The following is a 19075-nucleotide window of genomic DNA, read 5'->3' on the forward strand; positions in this document are numbered from 1 at the left end:
ACTTGAACATGGCTCACTTATCCCAACTCTTTCCTGTTCACCAGCCAATCCTCTATCCTTGCTAACATACTATCCTCAACACCATGAGCTCTTATCTTGTACAGTGCCATTTTACGTGGCACCTATTGAATGTCTTTTGGAAATACAAATACATGAAATCTACCTGTTCCCTTGAATCTACCCTGCTCATTACATCCTCAAACAACTCTAGTAAATTTGTCAAAAACGATTTCCCTTTCATAAAAGAATGCTGACACTGCCTGATTATATCATAATTTTCTAAATGCCCTGCTACTACTTCCTTAATAATAGATTCCAGCATTTCGCTAATGACAGAGGCTAGACTAACTGGCCTATAGTTTCCTGCTTTTTGTCTCCTTCCTTTCTTGAATAATGGTGTTATGTTTGAGGTTTTCCAACCCACTAGCACCTTTCCAAAATCGAGGGAACTTTGGAAGATCACAACCAATGCATCTACTACTGCTGCAGTCACTTCTTTTACGACCTTAAGATGCAGACCATCAAGTCCAGGGGACTTGAAGGCCTTTAGTCCCATTAGTTTTCCTCATACTTTTTCGCTGGTGATAATGATTGTTTTAAGTTTCTCCCTTCTTTTTGCCCCTTGATTTTGAGCAGGTGCATCCATTTTCTGCTCTGGACCAATTACACGGAATGGGTTGCAGCTTGGGAATGCGCCTGCCCCTGTACATCCTCCTTCAATTTATAATGTTGCTGCTTCCAGGAGCTTGAAGGAGCAGATACACATTCCACTTTTGGTGCAAAAACTTGTTCTGATTGCTAATTCTACCACTATGAATAATTACCACTTATAATTTTACAAATCTTATTAAACCCATCCTGTTCATATTGGGGCACCTTCTACTAGAAGGAGCTCAAAGGAAAGCGCAGGTCCCATCAGTGGTCCCAAGCACTATGGGAAACTTAACAAAGGGTTGGTTCATACAAAAAGGATTTCACTTATAAATTGATTATGTAAATTGGGCATCTTCTCATTAGAAAAGTTGTCAAGAGACAATGTCAATGCTGTTTTAAGGATTCTTAAGGGATTAGCTAATGTAGACAATGGTGAGCATTTTCACTTTGTCCAGAACAGTAGAACCAGAAGACATATCCTGCACCTGAAGGTAAATTTAAACTAATCTGCAAAAAAATGGCCCCTATATTTTCAGGGTGGCAGAGAGGATGCATGGAGTGCAGCAGTGGGGAACCCAGCAAGAGGCATAGAGGTCCTAGACTGATAGAGTCATTTATGCCACAGGAGGCCATTCTGCCCATCGAGTCCTAGCCACCTCCCTGAGGAGCAATCCAGTCAGTCCCACTCCCTCGCTCTATTCCAGTAGCACTGCAAGTTTATTTCCTTCCAAGTGCCTATCCAATTTTCTTTTGAAATCATCGATTGTTTCCACTTCCACCACCATTGTGGGCAGTGAGTTCCAGGTCCTGCTGAATTTAACAACAGAATCTTAATTATAATTTCTCTTATGTTTCCCACCTGGCTGGCAGCCAGCCAAATCGACAGCCCCACTGGCTGGTGGAGAGGAAAGCAACTGGCAGAGGACCCTTAGGGCTGTTCCCTGGCAAAGTAAGTCTGGGGCAGGCTGTGGAAGTGGGAAGCCACCAATCATAGTGGGCAGAGAGGCGGTCAAGTGACCTGGAGGAACATTCCTGCTCCTCTTGGCCTACAAAGTGTGCTATAAAAAATACTTACCTCTGAATGTGGCAGTTCTCACCTTCCTTTTGGTGCTGCATTTCATGGTCCTTGGCTGGCAGTTGTTAAATTTAAATCATGCTCTGGATTGTACTGTGGGAGCCTGATTTAAGTATGATAATAAAGTGTCCTGCTTTTCCAAGATGAGGCATATACATACCTTGCTTCCCATCACCATAAAATTGGCAATGGCCAAATAGCTAGGGGATATATTCCCTGTATTTTACAGTTTAAACCCTGAATGTGAAGGCTTCATGTCAATCCCAATACTTCTTTGGGTAATGTTCAATCTATGGAAAAGGCTCCCTTTGGGAAGTGGTGATGAATTCAATGCAAATTAGATAAATTACTTTCAGGAAATAAAGCTCATGAGTAATTTCTAATTTCTTAAAGGACGGGTGGTATTTAATGCCTCCCCTCGTTCCCACCCAAACCCCTCAACGCAAGCTCTGCGGACAACCTTCATGCCCAGAAGACAATTGAAGCCCTTAAATGGGCAATCAGTACCCACTTACGGGACTCATCCTACCACCGCTGGTACTCAACCATGCAGGAAAACCAACAAGCAAGATGAGGGGAGGCTCCCTCGTTCAAAGACACTCAGTAACTGATCAAGGGACCTGGCATTGGGAAGAAGGGCCTGCGGAGACCCAACCCTACCCTTTCTACCAACACCCCCACAACCCACTTCGCCACGACCCCTATCCCACCCTTTACTTTTCTCTAGGGATTCAACGACGATCCCTGAAGAAGGTCTAAGTGTATTACCAGCAGCAACCACTGCTCCTCAATCAGAGGTTGGCAGCTCTTGGGAGTGGGATTTCCACCCTACTTGGGCAAATCCTGGAGTTAAATGGCCCCTTTGGAGCCAGAAGCTCCAGTGGCAGGGTTTCCACTGTCAATTAGGGACTTAATTCCCTCGGGACTCCCGGAGATTGGGTCAGCTGGTACCACCAGTTTTGGTGGCGGACATCAAGCCCCCCCGACCACCCTCATTCAACTCCACCCGACATGTGGTAAGTGTAACATGTTGGGGAGAAACAGACTTTGCACCCATGCTCTGCACTATTGAGATTTTTCTGATGTCATGTCTGCAACAGTTGTAGACTACTTGATAGTGATTGATTGGTATGATTAACCAACAAATCCATCATGAAATCTTGAGACTACTAGAATAGTTAGAGCTTGGACTTCTACCAATCCTTATGACTTGCTGAATGCACCAAGCATCAATGACCAACAGTGGTTCCATATTTCGCCTGAGATATTATGGAATAATCATGATGCAAACAAGTTTAATTTGGTGGTACCTGCCACTGTTAGAAGGAGGGCTATTTTTCTTGTGGATTGGGGCATAAAATCATCCTCCTGCGGGATTCAAAGCTTCCTTATTACCTGCCTGGAATAAACAAAACCTTCAAAAGCATTACTCCTCAGAAGGGTCTAAAAACTCAGCAGATCCAGGTAAATGTTAGGCATGATTAATGGAGCCCTCCTCCTCATGTATTGCCCAATATCTCTGGCCTCTAAATATGTTTCCCCCCACCCCCCTCTCCAAATAAGCTAGGTGAAATCGCATTCTAGATGTTATCCCTTTTGGCACTGCAACTGCAAGCCTCTTCCAAAGAGCGGATTCAAGTTTTAAAGACACTCACCTCTAAAGAGTAGTGAAACACTTTGCTAATACTCCCTGTACAATTGTTCTACATCTTCCCTGCAGCTACTAAACAGGAACGCTACATGCAAAAGTCTTGTGTTCTATTTTCATGTGCAGGCCTAACTCTTGAACCATGTCCAACAGAAATGTAGGACATCTGGTACAGACAGAATTGATGTCAGGTGACATAGAATTACACAGAATGTTACAGGATAGAGAAATTTTGCTTCTGTAAAAGTATTGTTCTCACATAGTTTTTATTAAGGGTGCTAATAAAATTTGAGTGACCTGTAATAGTTCCATAATGATGAATAAATGAAGGTCTATGCTGTTTACACATCTCCATTACAAGTGAACATTTATATGCCAAATATTCCTGGCCTATCTCTCTTAATAGCATATAGCAGAACAGTAACACCTACCTAATGAATGGCCGAGTGACTGCGAGGATCGTCCTAATAAACCACGATGGATGTACAATTATAAATGATTTCAAATTCTTCCTCAACCTGCGTCAAAAAAATCTCTCAGTAACATACTCCTTAATACACATATACCTATATTTTTTCCATTTCCTAACATTCAGACAATGTGTTTTTATCTACTTAACTACTTAAAATGAATCGTATTCATAATCTGCAAGATCTGACAGTTTATTTCATTGATTTGAAACAAAACACTTATGGATGGAAAGAGAATTCAAGAAAACGCAGAAAATAATCTCTTTGAACAAGTCAGAAACTGATGATACTACACATTCAAGTCTATGCACTGTACTCAGTCAGAATAGCAATGATCAGCAATGTAATCAATTACATTTCATGGTTATTTCGACATTTAATGCTAGGTTACTATTTACAAAATTGTGGAAAGCTTTCAATAAGGCTATAGAAGCAAAAGCATTGGATTTATTCAAAATTAATTAGATACCATGATGTGAGAAATAGTATACTGGAGAAAGAAACTTTTCAGGTGATTGTAAGATGTTTTTCCCTCATCCATAACTTTTGCACATCTTGGAAATAAGCTGTTTATAATCAGATTCACTTTAGTTGATCACCGAGACTGATATTAAAACATTAAATAAATAATCCTGCACAAAGACATCTAAGGATGATATAATCTCAGGTTTTTGACTCCAGTTTGGGGTCATATTGAATTTCATCAACACAGGAACACTGATTAGCTAACTTTCCGTTGTGCAATTTGATGTCCTGTCCTACAACCAATGGGGAGATTACAGTCCAAGAAAGGTAGATAACAACTATTGTCCATTATATTGCTCAGACTGCATCTCTGCTTCATCATAATCAATTAAATGAGTAACCACAGCTCTATTCAGCTGAATAAAACTGATAAGCACAACAGCTAGTGTTAGCACCTGTCATTTTCATTTGGGGCTTGAGTTTAGGTGCTCTGATTGCTAAAAGTATGCTGAAATGAAACCCGAAATTGTTGTTGGTTGTGGTTGGGGATGTGGGTGAAAAGCCTTACTCTTCTGGAGAGGTTGACCATAATGCAAATCAGAAAGAATACTTGCCTTCGATCAATCATTTGATAGCACTTTTTCATCCAGTTAAAACCTGGCATCTTCCGCCTTGGAGTCGCTCCATTCAGATAAATAATCATGTAGTCCTCAGCTACCAGGAGTTCTAAAGTGCTGATCACATACCTGTGGTCAAAGAAAAATTGTTTTATATTACAGAACTTTAAAACCTGCATTCAGCCACTGCCTTAAAGTTGTAAGATTGATTAAATGATTATCCACCAGATGCTAGAATGCCAAGAAAAACAGTATCTAATCAAACAAAGAGGTTTGAATTGAAATCCATAAATTTAGGGAACAATGAATGCATTTCATAACTCGAGGTCTCGAGCAAACCATATGAATATATTTAATCAGTTAGCCGAGAACCAAAGACTCGTATTCCTGTTCTCACCAGTGGGTTTATTGACGATCATAGTTCAAACCAAGCCTCTGAGAGGTTGAGGTTGTGGAGACTTCCAAATAGGAGCTCCTGACCCTGGACCAGTCCCTCCTGCGCATCATTGACACAGACCCATAAATGTAGATGCAATGGCCATTACACAGGCCCATGGGGTAGAGGCTATGCCCCTTAAACAGTCCCATAGGAAATACCAATGTAGACATATGTGGGTCTTAGCCTACGTTCAGCTCTTCTGCCAAAGCTGCAATAAAGTTGCATAAGAAGCCTGAAGATTTTCAACCTCCTTATGTTTATTTAATACTCTGCAATAAAAATATGAAATAAACATCTTCCAAATTAGCTAACCAGTCTAAAAATTCATTTAATAAAATCATGCATATATGATTAGGTACACTTTCTGGAAATTTAATTAGCATCTCCATGTCGCCTTTTTAGCTCTCAGACTTCTCTAAGTTGAAAGCATTTTTATTTAGTTATTTTCTAGTGCAGGTTTGGAGGATATTGTGATCGAAGGGTTGATAATGTGACAGTCATCAAATACATTACAACATTTCTCCAGTAATATTGATCAATATACCTAAATGCTAGTTTGAGAAATTAAATCTCGATGCATTTTCATTTCCATTTGTTGTTGCTCAAGTATGATTGCCAAGCTGGTGAAAAATTTGGGATGTCTTTTAAGCAGTAGTGAACTCATGGATTGAGACTGATAGAAATCTCTCAATTAGAAGTGTCAGAGAGATTTTCATAAAGCTGACTGCAGTATTCCACCCAATTTCTAGCAAAGATGATGTTTAATTTTTTTATGCAAATTGGATGATTTTACATTTTAATTGTGTTCACTTCACGTTATTTAATTTTGTAAAATCAGCTGCCATTTGTTCCAACAAAGTCAACTGAAAAATTAATTGACATAAAAAAACTTTGTAGCTAATTACTCCTTCAGCTTTTATTCTGAGCTGCTATTTTAATACGTTAACTAAAAGAGGGGAATCAGAAATTACTTTACAGGTTGAGTATCTTTTATCCAAAACCCTTAGGGTTGAAAGTGTTCCAGATATTTTCAGCTTTTGGGTGTGATATATACAGTAGGCCTAGGCCTACTTACATTACAATAGCCAAGCCTGGGCTAGCTATAGTCTACAGATACTAGGTTGTTTCTCAATTTGTCAACTCTCTCACACCCTACTTCTTATCTGTTTACACTTATTATACCTGTAATATATTAATCTGTATGTTAATAAAGCAATGTAATATTAGCCATTCAAAACAACGGTTGGTTTTTGGATGTATGAATAAAGAATATTCGACCTGCTCAATGCATACGAGGAAAGGATTTATTTTTTAAAAAGGAGCACAACTGATTAAAACAAAATAATTATGTTTTATTCAACGTGCCCGGACTTTTCAAACAAAATTTCATGGCAAGTTTGGCATCTTTATATGGATTTATTTAACTGGCTCCGTTCTACAGTGCTCAAAGTGGACATGTAACATCTCAACATACTAACCAAAAACAAAGTGAAAGCAGTACATTATTTTACATATTAGACACAAACAATTGTAGATAAAATTGTGTTGTAAACAATAGATGATGTTCCAAACTTTAAAATCAGGCTTGGTTTAATAAAATATTTTTGAAGATGGACAATTACTCAAAGTTGTGTAACGTTAATAACGGAAACATGATCAAACATTGGATCAACACTATTCATAAATAGGTTTTTTTGTCCCCTCACATCACAATTTGGTACACAAGCCTTAATTTGGCTATTTCATTGCCTGCAAGTGGTAAGTTAATTAACAGGCAGTTTCATAAGCCAGACATGCCAGGCTTCAGGGATGAATAACCTCTATCATGGTTTAGCAATGAACTTTCACATTAAGATTTATTTCTAGTTTGAGAATTGGGTTTGATAAATCTTCCACAGTATTTCATCTTTTGTTTTGATCTTCACACCTGTCCCCTGAATATCAATCCAACTGCACAAATTCACGTGGAAAATTATTTGGAGTCCTCATGATTAAATCAATCTTCCAAACTGATTCTGATTGTGTGTTGAACATGCATTTCTGTTTGAAATGGGTGACTCTAATGAAATGCCAGATCTATGCTAAATATTAACAAAAACGACAAAGGAAAATGCTGAATCTATAGTGATATGAGGAACAAAGTTTGATATTAATTCAGTCATAACATACATATTACAGTTAAGACAAGATTCTTAAAACCCAAGGTAGTTTTACAGACATACAGCTTTCTGTTCAGAGTCTCACACAATTCACTAGTGGTCATCTGTCACTCTCTCTACAAGGCAGTGGGGGTGAAACTGATTGATGTCATCAGTAGCACAAAACTGGCTCACAGTGAATTGATATCCTGTATTACAGGTACTCAATTTTCTTCTCCGTCACTTGTGTAAGATGGGATCCTGATTCACTGTGAGCCTTATTCACGGTGCTAATTTCACCATGTCAGTCTCAATTGTTATACTCAAGGATTTTTCATTGCTCTTTACGAAAATGAGTCTGGTGAATATCTCAGTTTTTAGGAAGCAAGTGTTGTAATTTTAAGTAAATATTGGAAAACATCAAATGCTACATTAAGCAAAGTAAATTCAACCTAGTACAATAAAATGTGTAAAAACCAAAAACTGCAAATGGTCAAAATCTGAAATAAAATAGAGATGCTGGAATCTGAAGCTGATTGACCTGTCCTTTTCCAGACTAACAAGCAGAGCTGGAGGAAGATTTGAGATGTGCACTATTATTTTAACTCTGTACAAGAAGCTCTGGAGTAAAGTCATTCAAATAAATAATTTAGTACAGATAGTGTGCCTACAAGAGCAGGTCAGAGGTTGTGTATTCTGCGGTGGGTAATTCACCTTCTGACTTCATAAAGCCATTCCACCATCTAGAAGGCACAAGTCAGGAGTGTGATGGATTGGTCTCCACTTGCCTAGATAAGTGCAGGTCCATCAACGTTCAAGAAGCTCAACATTATCCAGGACAAAGCAGCTGGCAGATTGACAACCCATTCACCAATTGCACACAGTGGCAGCAATGTGTACCATCTACAAGATGCGCTGCAGCAACTCAGCACAGCTTCTTTGGCAGCACCTTCCTAACCAGGGACCTCTACTGCCTAAAAGAACAAGGGCAGCAAGGATGGAGGAATGCCACCACCTGCAAGTTTTCCTCCAAGTCACACACCAACCTGGCTTGGAAATGTAGCATGGCTCCTTCATTATCAAAATCATAGAATCCCTAGCTAATAGCACTATGGATGTATCTCCACCACAAGGGCTACAACAATTCAAGGTGGCAGCTCACCACCACCTTCTCAAGGGCAATTAGCACTGGGCAATAAATGTTGGCCTTGACAGTGACATCCACATCCAAGAATGAATAAAAAAGTTAAAGTTCTTCTAGTCAAAGCTGCCAACTAATATTTTATACGTGTGTGTGTTTTATATCGAAGACCTTCATAAAAATAAACATTGTATTTAAGCAATGCATTTCAAGGGCAAAAATAACTTGTCCACACTAATGCATATTAGCACTAGTCTTCCCAGTAAGCAATGTGGAGTCAGCTTTAGACAAAAATGATTTCGCACATGTTAACAGCTGTTCATCCAATGTCTCACAGTTTGACAGTGTGGAAAAACTGCCTCCTATGATCTCAAATAGTAGAGAACAATCTCAACGAAGCAATGATATAAACTAATGAATGAATACCTACCACTTCTGTTGTTAATTTAAAATTTATATTCTCTTGCACTTCTCATGTACTTAATCTCAATAAGAACAGTTTTTAAAAACCACACATGCTTATTGGAGCCGTGTGGAGAAAAACTGTCACCTCTCAATCCCATCATCTGCATCCGTGCAAAAAACAATTTAGATGTTGGAGCACATGTTGTTAATACATTGATCATTGAGAACCTAACAACTAGAGAGGGACTCGGGGCTGGATTTTTTCTCTGGGGATGGGAAACAGGAGTTGGGACTGTTTCTAGGTCTCAAGCTTGCCTTCATGGGAAAACAGTCATTTCTGGGGATTTTCACAGGGCTGCCCCCTTAATTGGCATGGAGACAGGCTCCCAATCCAATTAAGGTTGGAAAGCAGTGGGGGTGGAAGGTGGTAGCAGGCAGGCAGGCCTCGAAGCTGGAGGACCTTTGTGAACAGTATCAGGACGCAGCAGAAGGTGAGGAACTGAGAGGATGCTTCAACATCAGGGTGCCATCTCACCAACATTTTTAGGCTTTCAATAAAAAGCAGATACAGTTGCCAGGCAACCACTGCAGGGACTGGGGGTTGGGGGAGGGTGGAATCTGTCTACAGAGCAACCTTTGACTGCACAAACATCCAAGCAGGCAGTGAGAGCCTGTAAGGCTCCCTGGAGTGCCGGCCCTCTGGCCTGCCATTGGCTGCCTGACTCCAGGCACTTAAGCTGCACCCTTTGTCGGGTCTGGGCACTGGAGGCCGACAGGAAAATCCCAGTCAACATTCTTCAAGTGTGGTTAACAAAGCTTTAAGGAGCCTAATTGACTACCCACAATCCAGCCTTGACAAAAATGGTCAGTGCCAGCTGGCATTGATAGTTTTGGCACTATCCGTCTCTGTTCCTCCCTTCAGTGGGGCCTAAAAATTCAGCTCCTGATGTTACCTCATTAGATATAGCTGAGGCTACCTGGGTTCAAGTGCACAAAGTTCATGTGGAGGGATTAATTCTCAGAAACCTGAACATGAGGTGGTATTATGGAAACAAACTGAAAACACTTTAAATATAAAATGCCACCTTTATTTGATGGGTGATTTTAATGTTCCTGGAATTCACCAACTTGACGATTTCCATTCTCTTGTGGTGGAAAGTGCAACTGAAAACTTTGTTGTTAATGTACAAGACCAGTTCCTCACTCAGCATGTTAATGAAATAACGATGGAGAATCCTATATTAGAACCAGTGTTGAAGAGTGAGTCTGCCCTCCTATCTGCTATCCACGTGGGGAAAATATCTGGGGCTGACTTTTCACCTCATGAGCAGGAAACAGGACTCGGCTGTTTCTGGATCCCGAACTTGCCTCTAGGCAGAAACAGTCCCTTGTTGGAATTTTGGCCCTTAATTGACACAGAGACAGGTTCCCTCTCGCATTAAAGGCAGTGGGTGGGCTTTCGAAGCTGGAGGTCCAAACAGAGGCCTTCAAGCGTTGGAGGAGCACCCGAATGCAGTTAAAAGTATGTAACTGAGAGGGTGCTTCAACAAGAACATGCTCTCTTATCCACTTTAAAACTTTAATTAAAACATATAAAAAGCGACCAGGCCACCACAATGTGGTGGCAAGGGGGATGGTGGCGGGGGGTGCGGGGCAGCCTTTGGCTATACCTCTACCCAGGCAGGCAGGAAAGGAAGGTTCATGTGCTTGCCTGGAGTGCGAGCACCCCAATCTGCTACTGGGTACCTGTCTCTAGGCAGTTAACCTGCCCCCCACCGCCCCCACCCCTGTCATGTAGGGAAACTGGAAAATGCTGTAGGGAAACGGAAATTGAACACTTGAGACTTAAATAAAAAGCTTTGAATGGGCTTTCATGAATGGGAGTTTTTTTTTACTGTCACGTTTGTACAGTGAAATCTGTATTAGATTTTTAGAACTTTGTTTTTTCATCTCCAAATGGCTCCAGAGGTCTGTCCTGCGTGGATGCTGGGTGATTTGGCATGGCAGGGAAATAAAGGGGGATGGGGGGTAGGTGGGGGCATGAGCTAGCATGAGGTTGCAAAGAGTCATATTGGTGGATTGGGGGGGGGCGGCGGAGGGGAGATGAGGGGTGTGAGGGCTAGAGGGCCTAAAATCTTACAACGCCACTAGGACAAAGTCCCAGAGAACCGAGGCGGCTCTTCTAACCAGCCTGCCTGTGGCCATTTACGCTCCGCTTCCCTGGACGTCAAGTCAGACTCTATTCTGCACCCACCCCGCGGAGCAAAGATCATGACACAATGAAAATTAGGACTCTGGGAAGTACCGAGGATCAGAGGGATGTTGGTGAGCATGCCCACTGGTCCCGTAAGGTAGCGGGACAGGTAGATAAGGTGGTTAAGAAGGCATACGTTATTATCCGAGGCATAGGGCAGAATTTTTCCATCAGCGAACTGGGAGTGGGGCCCGCTCGCCGACGCAAAAATGATGTGGGATGATGTCGGGCGGAACCCCCAACATCATCCTGCCCCATTTAAATATTCAGGAAGGCAGGGGGGACAGTGCGATCAGCTGTCTGCCCGCTGATCTGTCAATGGCCAATTGAGGCCATTGACAGGGTGGTTAAATCAATTAAAGGCCCTGCCGTCCAACCTTAAGGTTGGCGGGCAGGCCAGGAGCCCCAGTGGACTTCTGAAGAAACATGAAACCTCATCCACTGGCGGGATGAGGTTTCACGTTGGTTTTAAAAAACTTTAATAAACTTTCTGTGATATTTATTAACGTGTCCCATCTCGTGTGGCATTGTCACGAGGGGGACGTGTTAATAATTTTTTTATTTTTTAAATTTTAAATTTTTACAAACTTTCAGCGCTCTCCCTGAGAATGCACTTAGTCTCAGGGAGATATGCGCTCTTTCACGCGCAGGCGCGAAAGAGCGCACTCTGGCAGTTGCGGAATCCACCCCCCCCCGCACAGGAAGCACATAGCGCTTCCCGTTGGGCGGGCCTTAATTGGCCCGTCCACTTAAAATGGCAGCGGGGCCCATTTCAGTGGCGGCAATCGGCTGCCTGCCCGCCGCTGAGTCGGTGGGGCCCGCCCACCCATCAAGGGCAAAATTCTGCCCATAGAATATAAGAACAGGGAGGTTATGCTGGAACTGTATAAAACGCTGGTTAGGCCATAGCTAGAGGACTGCGTGCAGTTCTGAAATCCACATTATAGGAAGGATGTGATTGCACTAGAGAGAGTGCAGAGGAGATTTACCAGGATGTTGCCTGGGCTGGAGAGTTTTAGTCATGAGGAGAGATTGGATAGACTGGGGTTATTTCCCTTGGAGCAGAGGAGATTGAGGGGGAACATGATTGAGGTGTATAAAATTATGAGGGGTATAGATAGGGTAGACAGGAAGGAGCGTTTCCCCTTGGTAGATGGATCAATAACCAGGGGGCATAGATTTAAGGTAAGGGGCAGGAGGTTTAGAGGGGATGTGAGGAAGAATTTTTCACCCAGAGGGTGGTTGGAATCTGGAACTCACTGCCTGAAAGGGTGGTAGAGGCAGAAACCCTCATAACATTTAAGAAGTATTTGGATGTGCACTTGCGATGCCATGGCACACAAGGCTGTGGGCCTAGTGCTGGAAAATGGGATTAGAATATTTAGGTACTTGTTTGACTGGCGCAGACTCGATGGGCCGAAAAACCTTTTTCTGTGCTGTAGACCTCTATGACTCTATTTGGGGGCCTTTTACCTGACGCGAATGCAACGAGCCAGGAGATAACCTCAATAGTGAAAATCCAGGCCGTTAACTTTGTTTCTCTCCACAGATGCTGGCTAACCTGCTGTGTATTTCCAGCAATTCCTGTGTTTTTATTATATGGCTTCAATTTGCTGGAAATCTTCAACTTATAATACCAGATTTCAGAAGAGTAAATGTAATTAAAATGGCTGACAATTTGGAACGGGTAAACTGGCTAACCCTACTGGATGGTGATGGGATCAATATAGAATACGAATGGAAAACTTTTAAAGAACAAGATAAAATTGGAGGACAAATGTGTAGCAAAGTCAAAAGAAAGGAGCGTGGTGAAAAAAAGCCAATGTGACTGTCAAAGAAGATGCAAGTAGATGTTTCTAAAAAAATGTCTATAGACAAGTAAACAAAGTTGAAAACAAGGAACAGCTGAAGAAAATGAAGACTGCTATTCGGTCAACTAAATGCGAATGGAAAATTGAATGCTAGACCATAGTGGAAGTAATGGGAAAAGTTTTTTCAGTTGTATGAAGAGTCAGAGTGAAAGACAGTTTTGGGCCACTGAGAATGTTCAAAGGTCAGGTTACAAAGGAGTTACTGGATATGCTGGAAATATTAAGTGAATACTTTGGCATTTCAATTATTAGAATTGAATGATTTTAATAATAAAACTAGTGATATTACATTTGATGACCATATTGTTTTAGATAGAATTAAGAACTTGAAAATAGATAAGAGTAAGCCGACTAGATATCTGCCCGAGGATCCACGGGAAGATGTGGCACTTGCTGTGCGAGACCATTGCCCACATTTTTAAATTGTGACTGCACTCTGGGATGCTTCCTGCAGACTGGAAAGAGCTACTATAGTTCAAACTTTAAAAAAGGTGACAAGTCACACCTGGCAAACTATAGGCCTATTAGTTTGAAATCAGTAATAGGAATCATTTGGGATGCAATATATTATTAGGAATTATGAGGGATATTTTCGATGTAATAATAATAGGTGATACATATTATATATTATGAGGGACATACTAGGAACACCCGACATGGCTGCATAAAATAATTTTTCTTATAAACCTAAGTATTATCTGAAGGTGATTAGATGAGGGAAGCCCAATAGAAGTTATCTACTTAGGCTTCCAAAAAGCCCTTGATAAGGTATCACACGAGATTTCTCTACGAATTTGAGCCTCTGGTATCAATGCTATATATTGAGCTGGGTTGAAAACAGGTTGGCAGGGATGGTCTCACCCTCGACTTTTATGCTGGAGGGGTGGGGTAGGGACTCCGACCAAGCATAAAATTTCACCCAAATTATCAACTGGAACATAATCTACTCCCTTCATCATGTTGTAAACCTCATTCAAGGTTACCTTTAAGTTTATGTTTTTCTAAAATGTAGAGCCCCAATTATTTTGGCCTCCTTTGATAAACAGAATTCATTATATCAGGAATTTGTTTAGTGGCCCTTTTCGGCACCCTTTACAAAACTTCAATATCACTCAGCATGTGAGGAGATCAAAACTGGGCACAATATCCAAAGTGAGGTTTGGCCAGGTTCATGTATAAGGACAAAATAGTATGCCTTCCCTTATAATCAAATGTCCAACGAATGAACCCAAATATTTGCTCTAGCTATAGATTCTCAGCAATACTCATGCACCTTTAAAAATCTATGCAGTAGAATGCCATGATCTTTCCTTCTCCATCTTCAAAAAATAGTTCTAAATGGATTTGGATCTGCTTGGAGGCCAATCACCAGTGACATACCCACAGGGATCAGAGTTTGGAGCTTTCCTATTACTATTTTTATTAATGATCTGGATTTAATTTTAGGGGCATGATCTGCAAATTTGAAGATGATACGAAAATCTGTATAACTGTTAGGACTGTAGAAGCTGTTTTACTGCTTTAGGTGGATAGGGTTTATACCTGGCAAATGTTGTTTAATTTGGATATATGCAGTGTTGTGCGTGACCAAATGCTCAATATTGATACACCCATCAGGGAAAAGTATTACAGAAGATGGAGAAGGAAAGATCATGGCATTCTACTGCAGGCTGTTGGTGGAATGCATCCTTAACAGGCACCAGGGTCCAGTGTCGCAAGCAATGAGGGCCGCAAGACATTCATTGGGAAAAGCGAAGGGCACAGTGCCCCCCGCCCTAACCTCCTGCCTGGCCTGCTCACCAGCAGCGCTCTGGGGATCCCTCCCACCGGCCATGATTCATAGCCTTGGAAAGGCTGCAACAGCTTTTTAAAACAGGCCGCTGGGTCGCCATTGGACCCAGCAGTCATTGCACACCCACCGCCGCCCACCCAATCCCGCTGTCCTCGGGAGCCATGATTCACAATGGGAGGGCCTTAATAGACAAGTTTATAGTTTAAAGCATGGACAAAATATTGCTGTTTAATTCTATGGGCAGAAGCTTCTGCCTGTCCTGCGAGTTGGTCGGCGATCGGCTGCGCACCACCATTTTACGTGGGCGAGCCAATTAAGTGCAGAAATCTCCGGGGCACGGAGCTGCCTCAGGGAGATTAAGTTCAGATTGAAAGTTTGAAAAAAAGATTAAAATCATTCAGACATGTCCCCTCATGTGACAGTGTCACATGAGTTGGGACATGTTTATGAATTGAGCAATTTTTAAAAATTAATTTAATAACACCTTCGTGAAACCTCATCCCGCCCGTGGATGAGGTTTCATGAAAAACTTGAAGGTCTCCTGGGCTCTCTGCCTGCCACCAACCTTAATGTTGGACGGACAGCGTTGATAATAATGTTAATTGGTTTTTAAATGGCTTAATAGGCTTTTGACAGCTCGGTGGGCGCACACCTGCCAAATGGAAGAGCTGAATGACGCTGGGCCCCTCACACCGACGTGAAAATTCTCCCCCAGTAAAACTTGTGCCTGTACTAAAATATAGAAAACAGAATTGTTTTTAAAAATGAGATGGATATTCCCTTTCAAACAATAAGGAAGGATCTTAATGTTGCATCAGCCTTTTGCTTCCCAGGGTTAAATCTGGTTAAGGAAAGTCTTGCTTTAGACTTAAATTTAGAAGCTTACTCATGATAGCCCCATTTTCCAAACTTTTCTTTCATAACTCTCTAAATTGTGGAGCCAATCTGACAACATCAGGTATAGCTGAAATAGGCTTTCCATTGGTTGCATGACATAATCCAGTGAGCAGCTGTCCTAAAGTGACTAGGAAGGTTCTGGGTTTAATCTCCAATCTCTGTTGAAATACCTGATCTCAGCTGAGGTGGTAGTTGAGGTGCTACAATGAGCATTGGCACTGCTTGGTCAAAGACGAGAAATTGGGTCAGCGTTGTTGGTTGGAATTGCAATACAGTGAATGGACACTTGCAGTTTTCAGGGGAAAAACAGCATTATGTATTTTGTACATTCCTCTTATTCCCACTAATGATTAAATAACTTTTTGACACGTGAGTAATTTTATAAATGCTTGTACCTGGTGCAGAGCCTTACCAATGGCAGGGAGTAGCAGACATTCAGATGCTCAAGGCCTACCATTTTTCACTGATTAACTTTAAGGCCAACACATAAATAACACCCACTTGAGTGAGGTGTTCGAAGGAGCTTGGTGCCAGTGGAACCACGCCTCTTCAGCAGAGGAAAAGGGAAGGTGGAAAATTCAGAAAGAAAAAACAAGAAGCAACTAAAGAATCTAATACACTGAGGAAGGGAGGTTTGCTGGGTCCTTTAGACCAATTATAAATGGAAGTAGTTCACATTTACCTTCCAGATGTCTGGGAATAATTAATACTTCAGGGAATTATAATTATCATGATCCACACCATTTGCAACTACATTTTATAATATCTTACTGAAAAGATAAACTCATTTATTTTTTTATCACCAAAAAGTGAATTCCAAGCCTAGATTAATAGAAAAGACTTCTTCAACAGCTGCAACATCCATTATGAAATGAGCATAGATCACCTGAACTCAACTTTTCTTTAAGCAGGAATAGTCACACAAACAAGGCAATTCCAATTCCAAATTATCAATAAACTAGTAGAGAATCAATAACAATGGTTGACGTAGCATTGTTTTTCTCCCCGTTGGTGAGCTGAAAATCTTCACCAAAAAAAATATAAATGACTAGAACGCCGGCTTCAAAAATGTATCCTGGAAAGCTTGCATTGGTCATCATACTAACAATAGCAGTGGTTGGATCTTTGGGCTTGTTCACTGCAACCAAAAGCTGTAGATTAGGTGATAATTCTTCTTTAACTCTTATCACAACACAGGTTTATTTTTCTGGGCATAACTATGCCACGTTGGACCTGGGCGCTTAACTGTTGATAGCTCTTTTTGGTTTGACATATTTTCACACATTAATCATTGATGTGTTTGTGTTACAAACATAACCAAGTCAATATTCAGACTTGTGCAATAAAAAAAACCAAAATACCGCAAATGCTGGAAATCTGAATCAAGAAGCAAGTGATGCTGAAAAAAATTCATGCTCTTAATTCTGTTTATACTTTTGTGACTTCTTTCATATTACAAACTATTATTCACTTATCTTATGATTTTAATCAATCTACCAGTCATGGACACAAACACAATTTGTGAAATTGAATATTTTAAATTTTGTTTTCTTCTTTCACTGGATGTGAACAGCGCTGGCAAATATCTGTTGCTCATCCCCAATTGCCTTTGGCTGCAGTCCAGTTTTTCTTATAACAGTTTGTCTTTTACTTGTTGTTGTCTTTCACTCATATTGTCTATACGATTTTATTGTGTAAATCTATGTAAATGCAAAAAAAGTTAACATTTCAGGTCTAACCCTTCATCAGAACTGGACGATATTAAGATGGACAGCTTTTAAGGAGGAAACGTGCAGGGGCGTGGGTGGGAGACAGCACACGAGAAAACAAAAATAATGACATGTGAAATGATTAGCTGGAGAACAGAACATGGTTAAATAACAGATTGATAATAGTGTCAGACAAAAGGAGGCACAACGAGAAACACTTAGAGAAATAAAAGACTCAGGTTGATATAAATAGTTCATCCTTTCATTTCTCTAATTTTTCTCACCATGCTTCCTTTTGTCTCACATTATCACCACTGTCATTCAATCATTTCCTGTTCTGCATCCAATCACTTTGGTCATTATTTTCTTGTGTATGCAATCTTTTTTTTTCTCTCTACTCCCACTCTTTCCTTTGCTGTGTCCCTCTCCCTATAATTTGTTCATCTGAAATATCTTCTAGTTCTGGCAAAGTTATGTATCTGAAATGGTTTTTCCTCCCCACAGATGCAGCCTCACCTGCTGAGAGTTTCCAGCATTTTCTGTTTTTGGTCAGACATTGTGTTTTGATTGTCTGAAAAGCTGAATTTTGGATCAGACTCAGAAATGTCAGTTTGGCTCAGCTGTGACATTGTTAGCTCTGTCAGCAGCTCATGGGTTCAAGGCGCATGTCATGACTTGAACAAATAATCTTGAGCACATAGTACATTAATGAGGAACTGCTGTTTTTCAGAGTTACCGCCCTTCAGATGAGACATTAGCCTATATTTCTAAAAAGGGGTAGATTCATGAGTTAGAATCTAGACTATTAAATTGAAACCCTTTCTGACTCTTCAGATGGACATAAAATATCCCATGGTACTTTTTGAAGAGGAGCAGAGAGTTTATCTAATGTTTTGGCAAATATTCATCCCTCAACCAATACCAGATTAATTGCTCCTTCAACTGACTTTCTATTTATTGTCATGAAATCACAGCACTTTACCTTTTGAAAAATTATTTTTCAAAAACCTTCAACTGAAATTCTGTACCTTGAAATGAGACACACAAACTGCTTTAAGAATATGAGACCACCTTTCAAGGTGAAGGTAAGAAAATCAAACAAGGCTGCCACCTGCCATCAAACCAACCCATCCCACCCCACCCAGCCCCACAACCAAAAGGAAATGTGAAGAGAGAGACAGACATTTCAGGTAATCTACAGACATCAAAACCCAACACTTAGATATTAAAAATGCAAAGTGCTAGACTTCAATCAACTGTAATCCTATCAAACCAATGGGGAACTGCTAGCCAGCCAGGATATACAACCAACAGACACTCAAACCCCCTCTGGAGGTTAAAAGAACCACATCTCCTGTTGGTTTATGCCATCTTGAAACATGTCAAAAGTTTGAGATGAAACATCAAAATGTGATTACCTGTTCTACAACAATGACTACAGCAGATCTGGTAATTGAATTCCATCGAGCAAGACTTTTAAGAACTGAGTTGCCAAGCAGA

The 19075-nt window shown here is 40.9% G+C and overlaps 1 protein-coding gene across 13 annotated transcripts in view; it reads right to left on the reverse strand.

Annotated features, from left to right (window-relative positions):
* Positions 1 to 19075, reverse strand: part of LOC144696100 (protein prune homolog 2-like) — a 508829-nt gene that overhangs the window by 29589 nt on the left and 460165 nt on the right. For all 13 annotated transcript variants that reach the window (XM_078567388.1, XM_078567379.1, XM_078567368.1 and 10 more), the window contains 2 exons: positions 4927 to 5058; positions 3809 to 3895 (listed from right to left, as the gene is read on the reverse strand). In XM_078567388.1, the coding sequence (XP_078423514.1) occupies positions 3809 to 3895; positions 4927 to 5058 (219 nt within the window). The remainder of the gene's footprint in view (positions 1 to 3808; positions 3896 to 4926; positions 5059 to 19075) is intronic.

This window comes from Cetorhinus maximus, chromosome 2 (genome assembly GCF_964194155.1).
Source record: "Cetorhinus maximus chromosome 2, sCetMax3.hap1.1, whole genome shotgun sequence".
Classification (NCBI taxonomy): domain Eukaryota; kingdom Metazoa; phylum Chordata; class Chondrichthyes; order Lamniformes; family Cetorhinidae; genus Cetorhinus; species Cetorhinus maximus.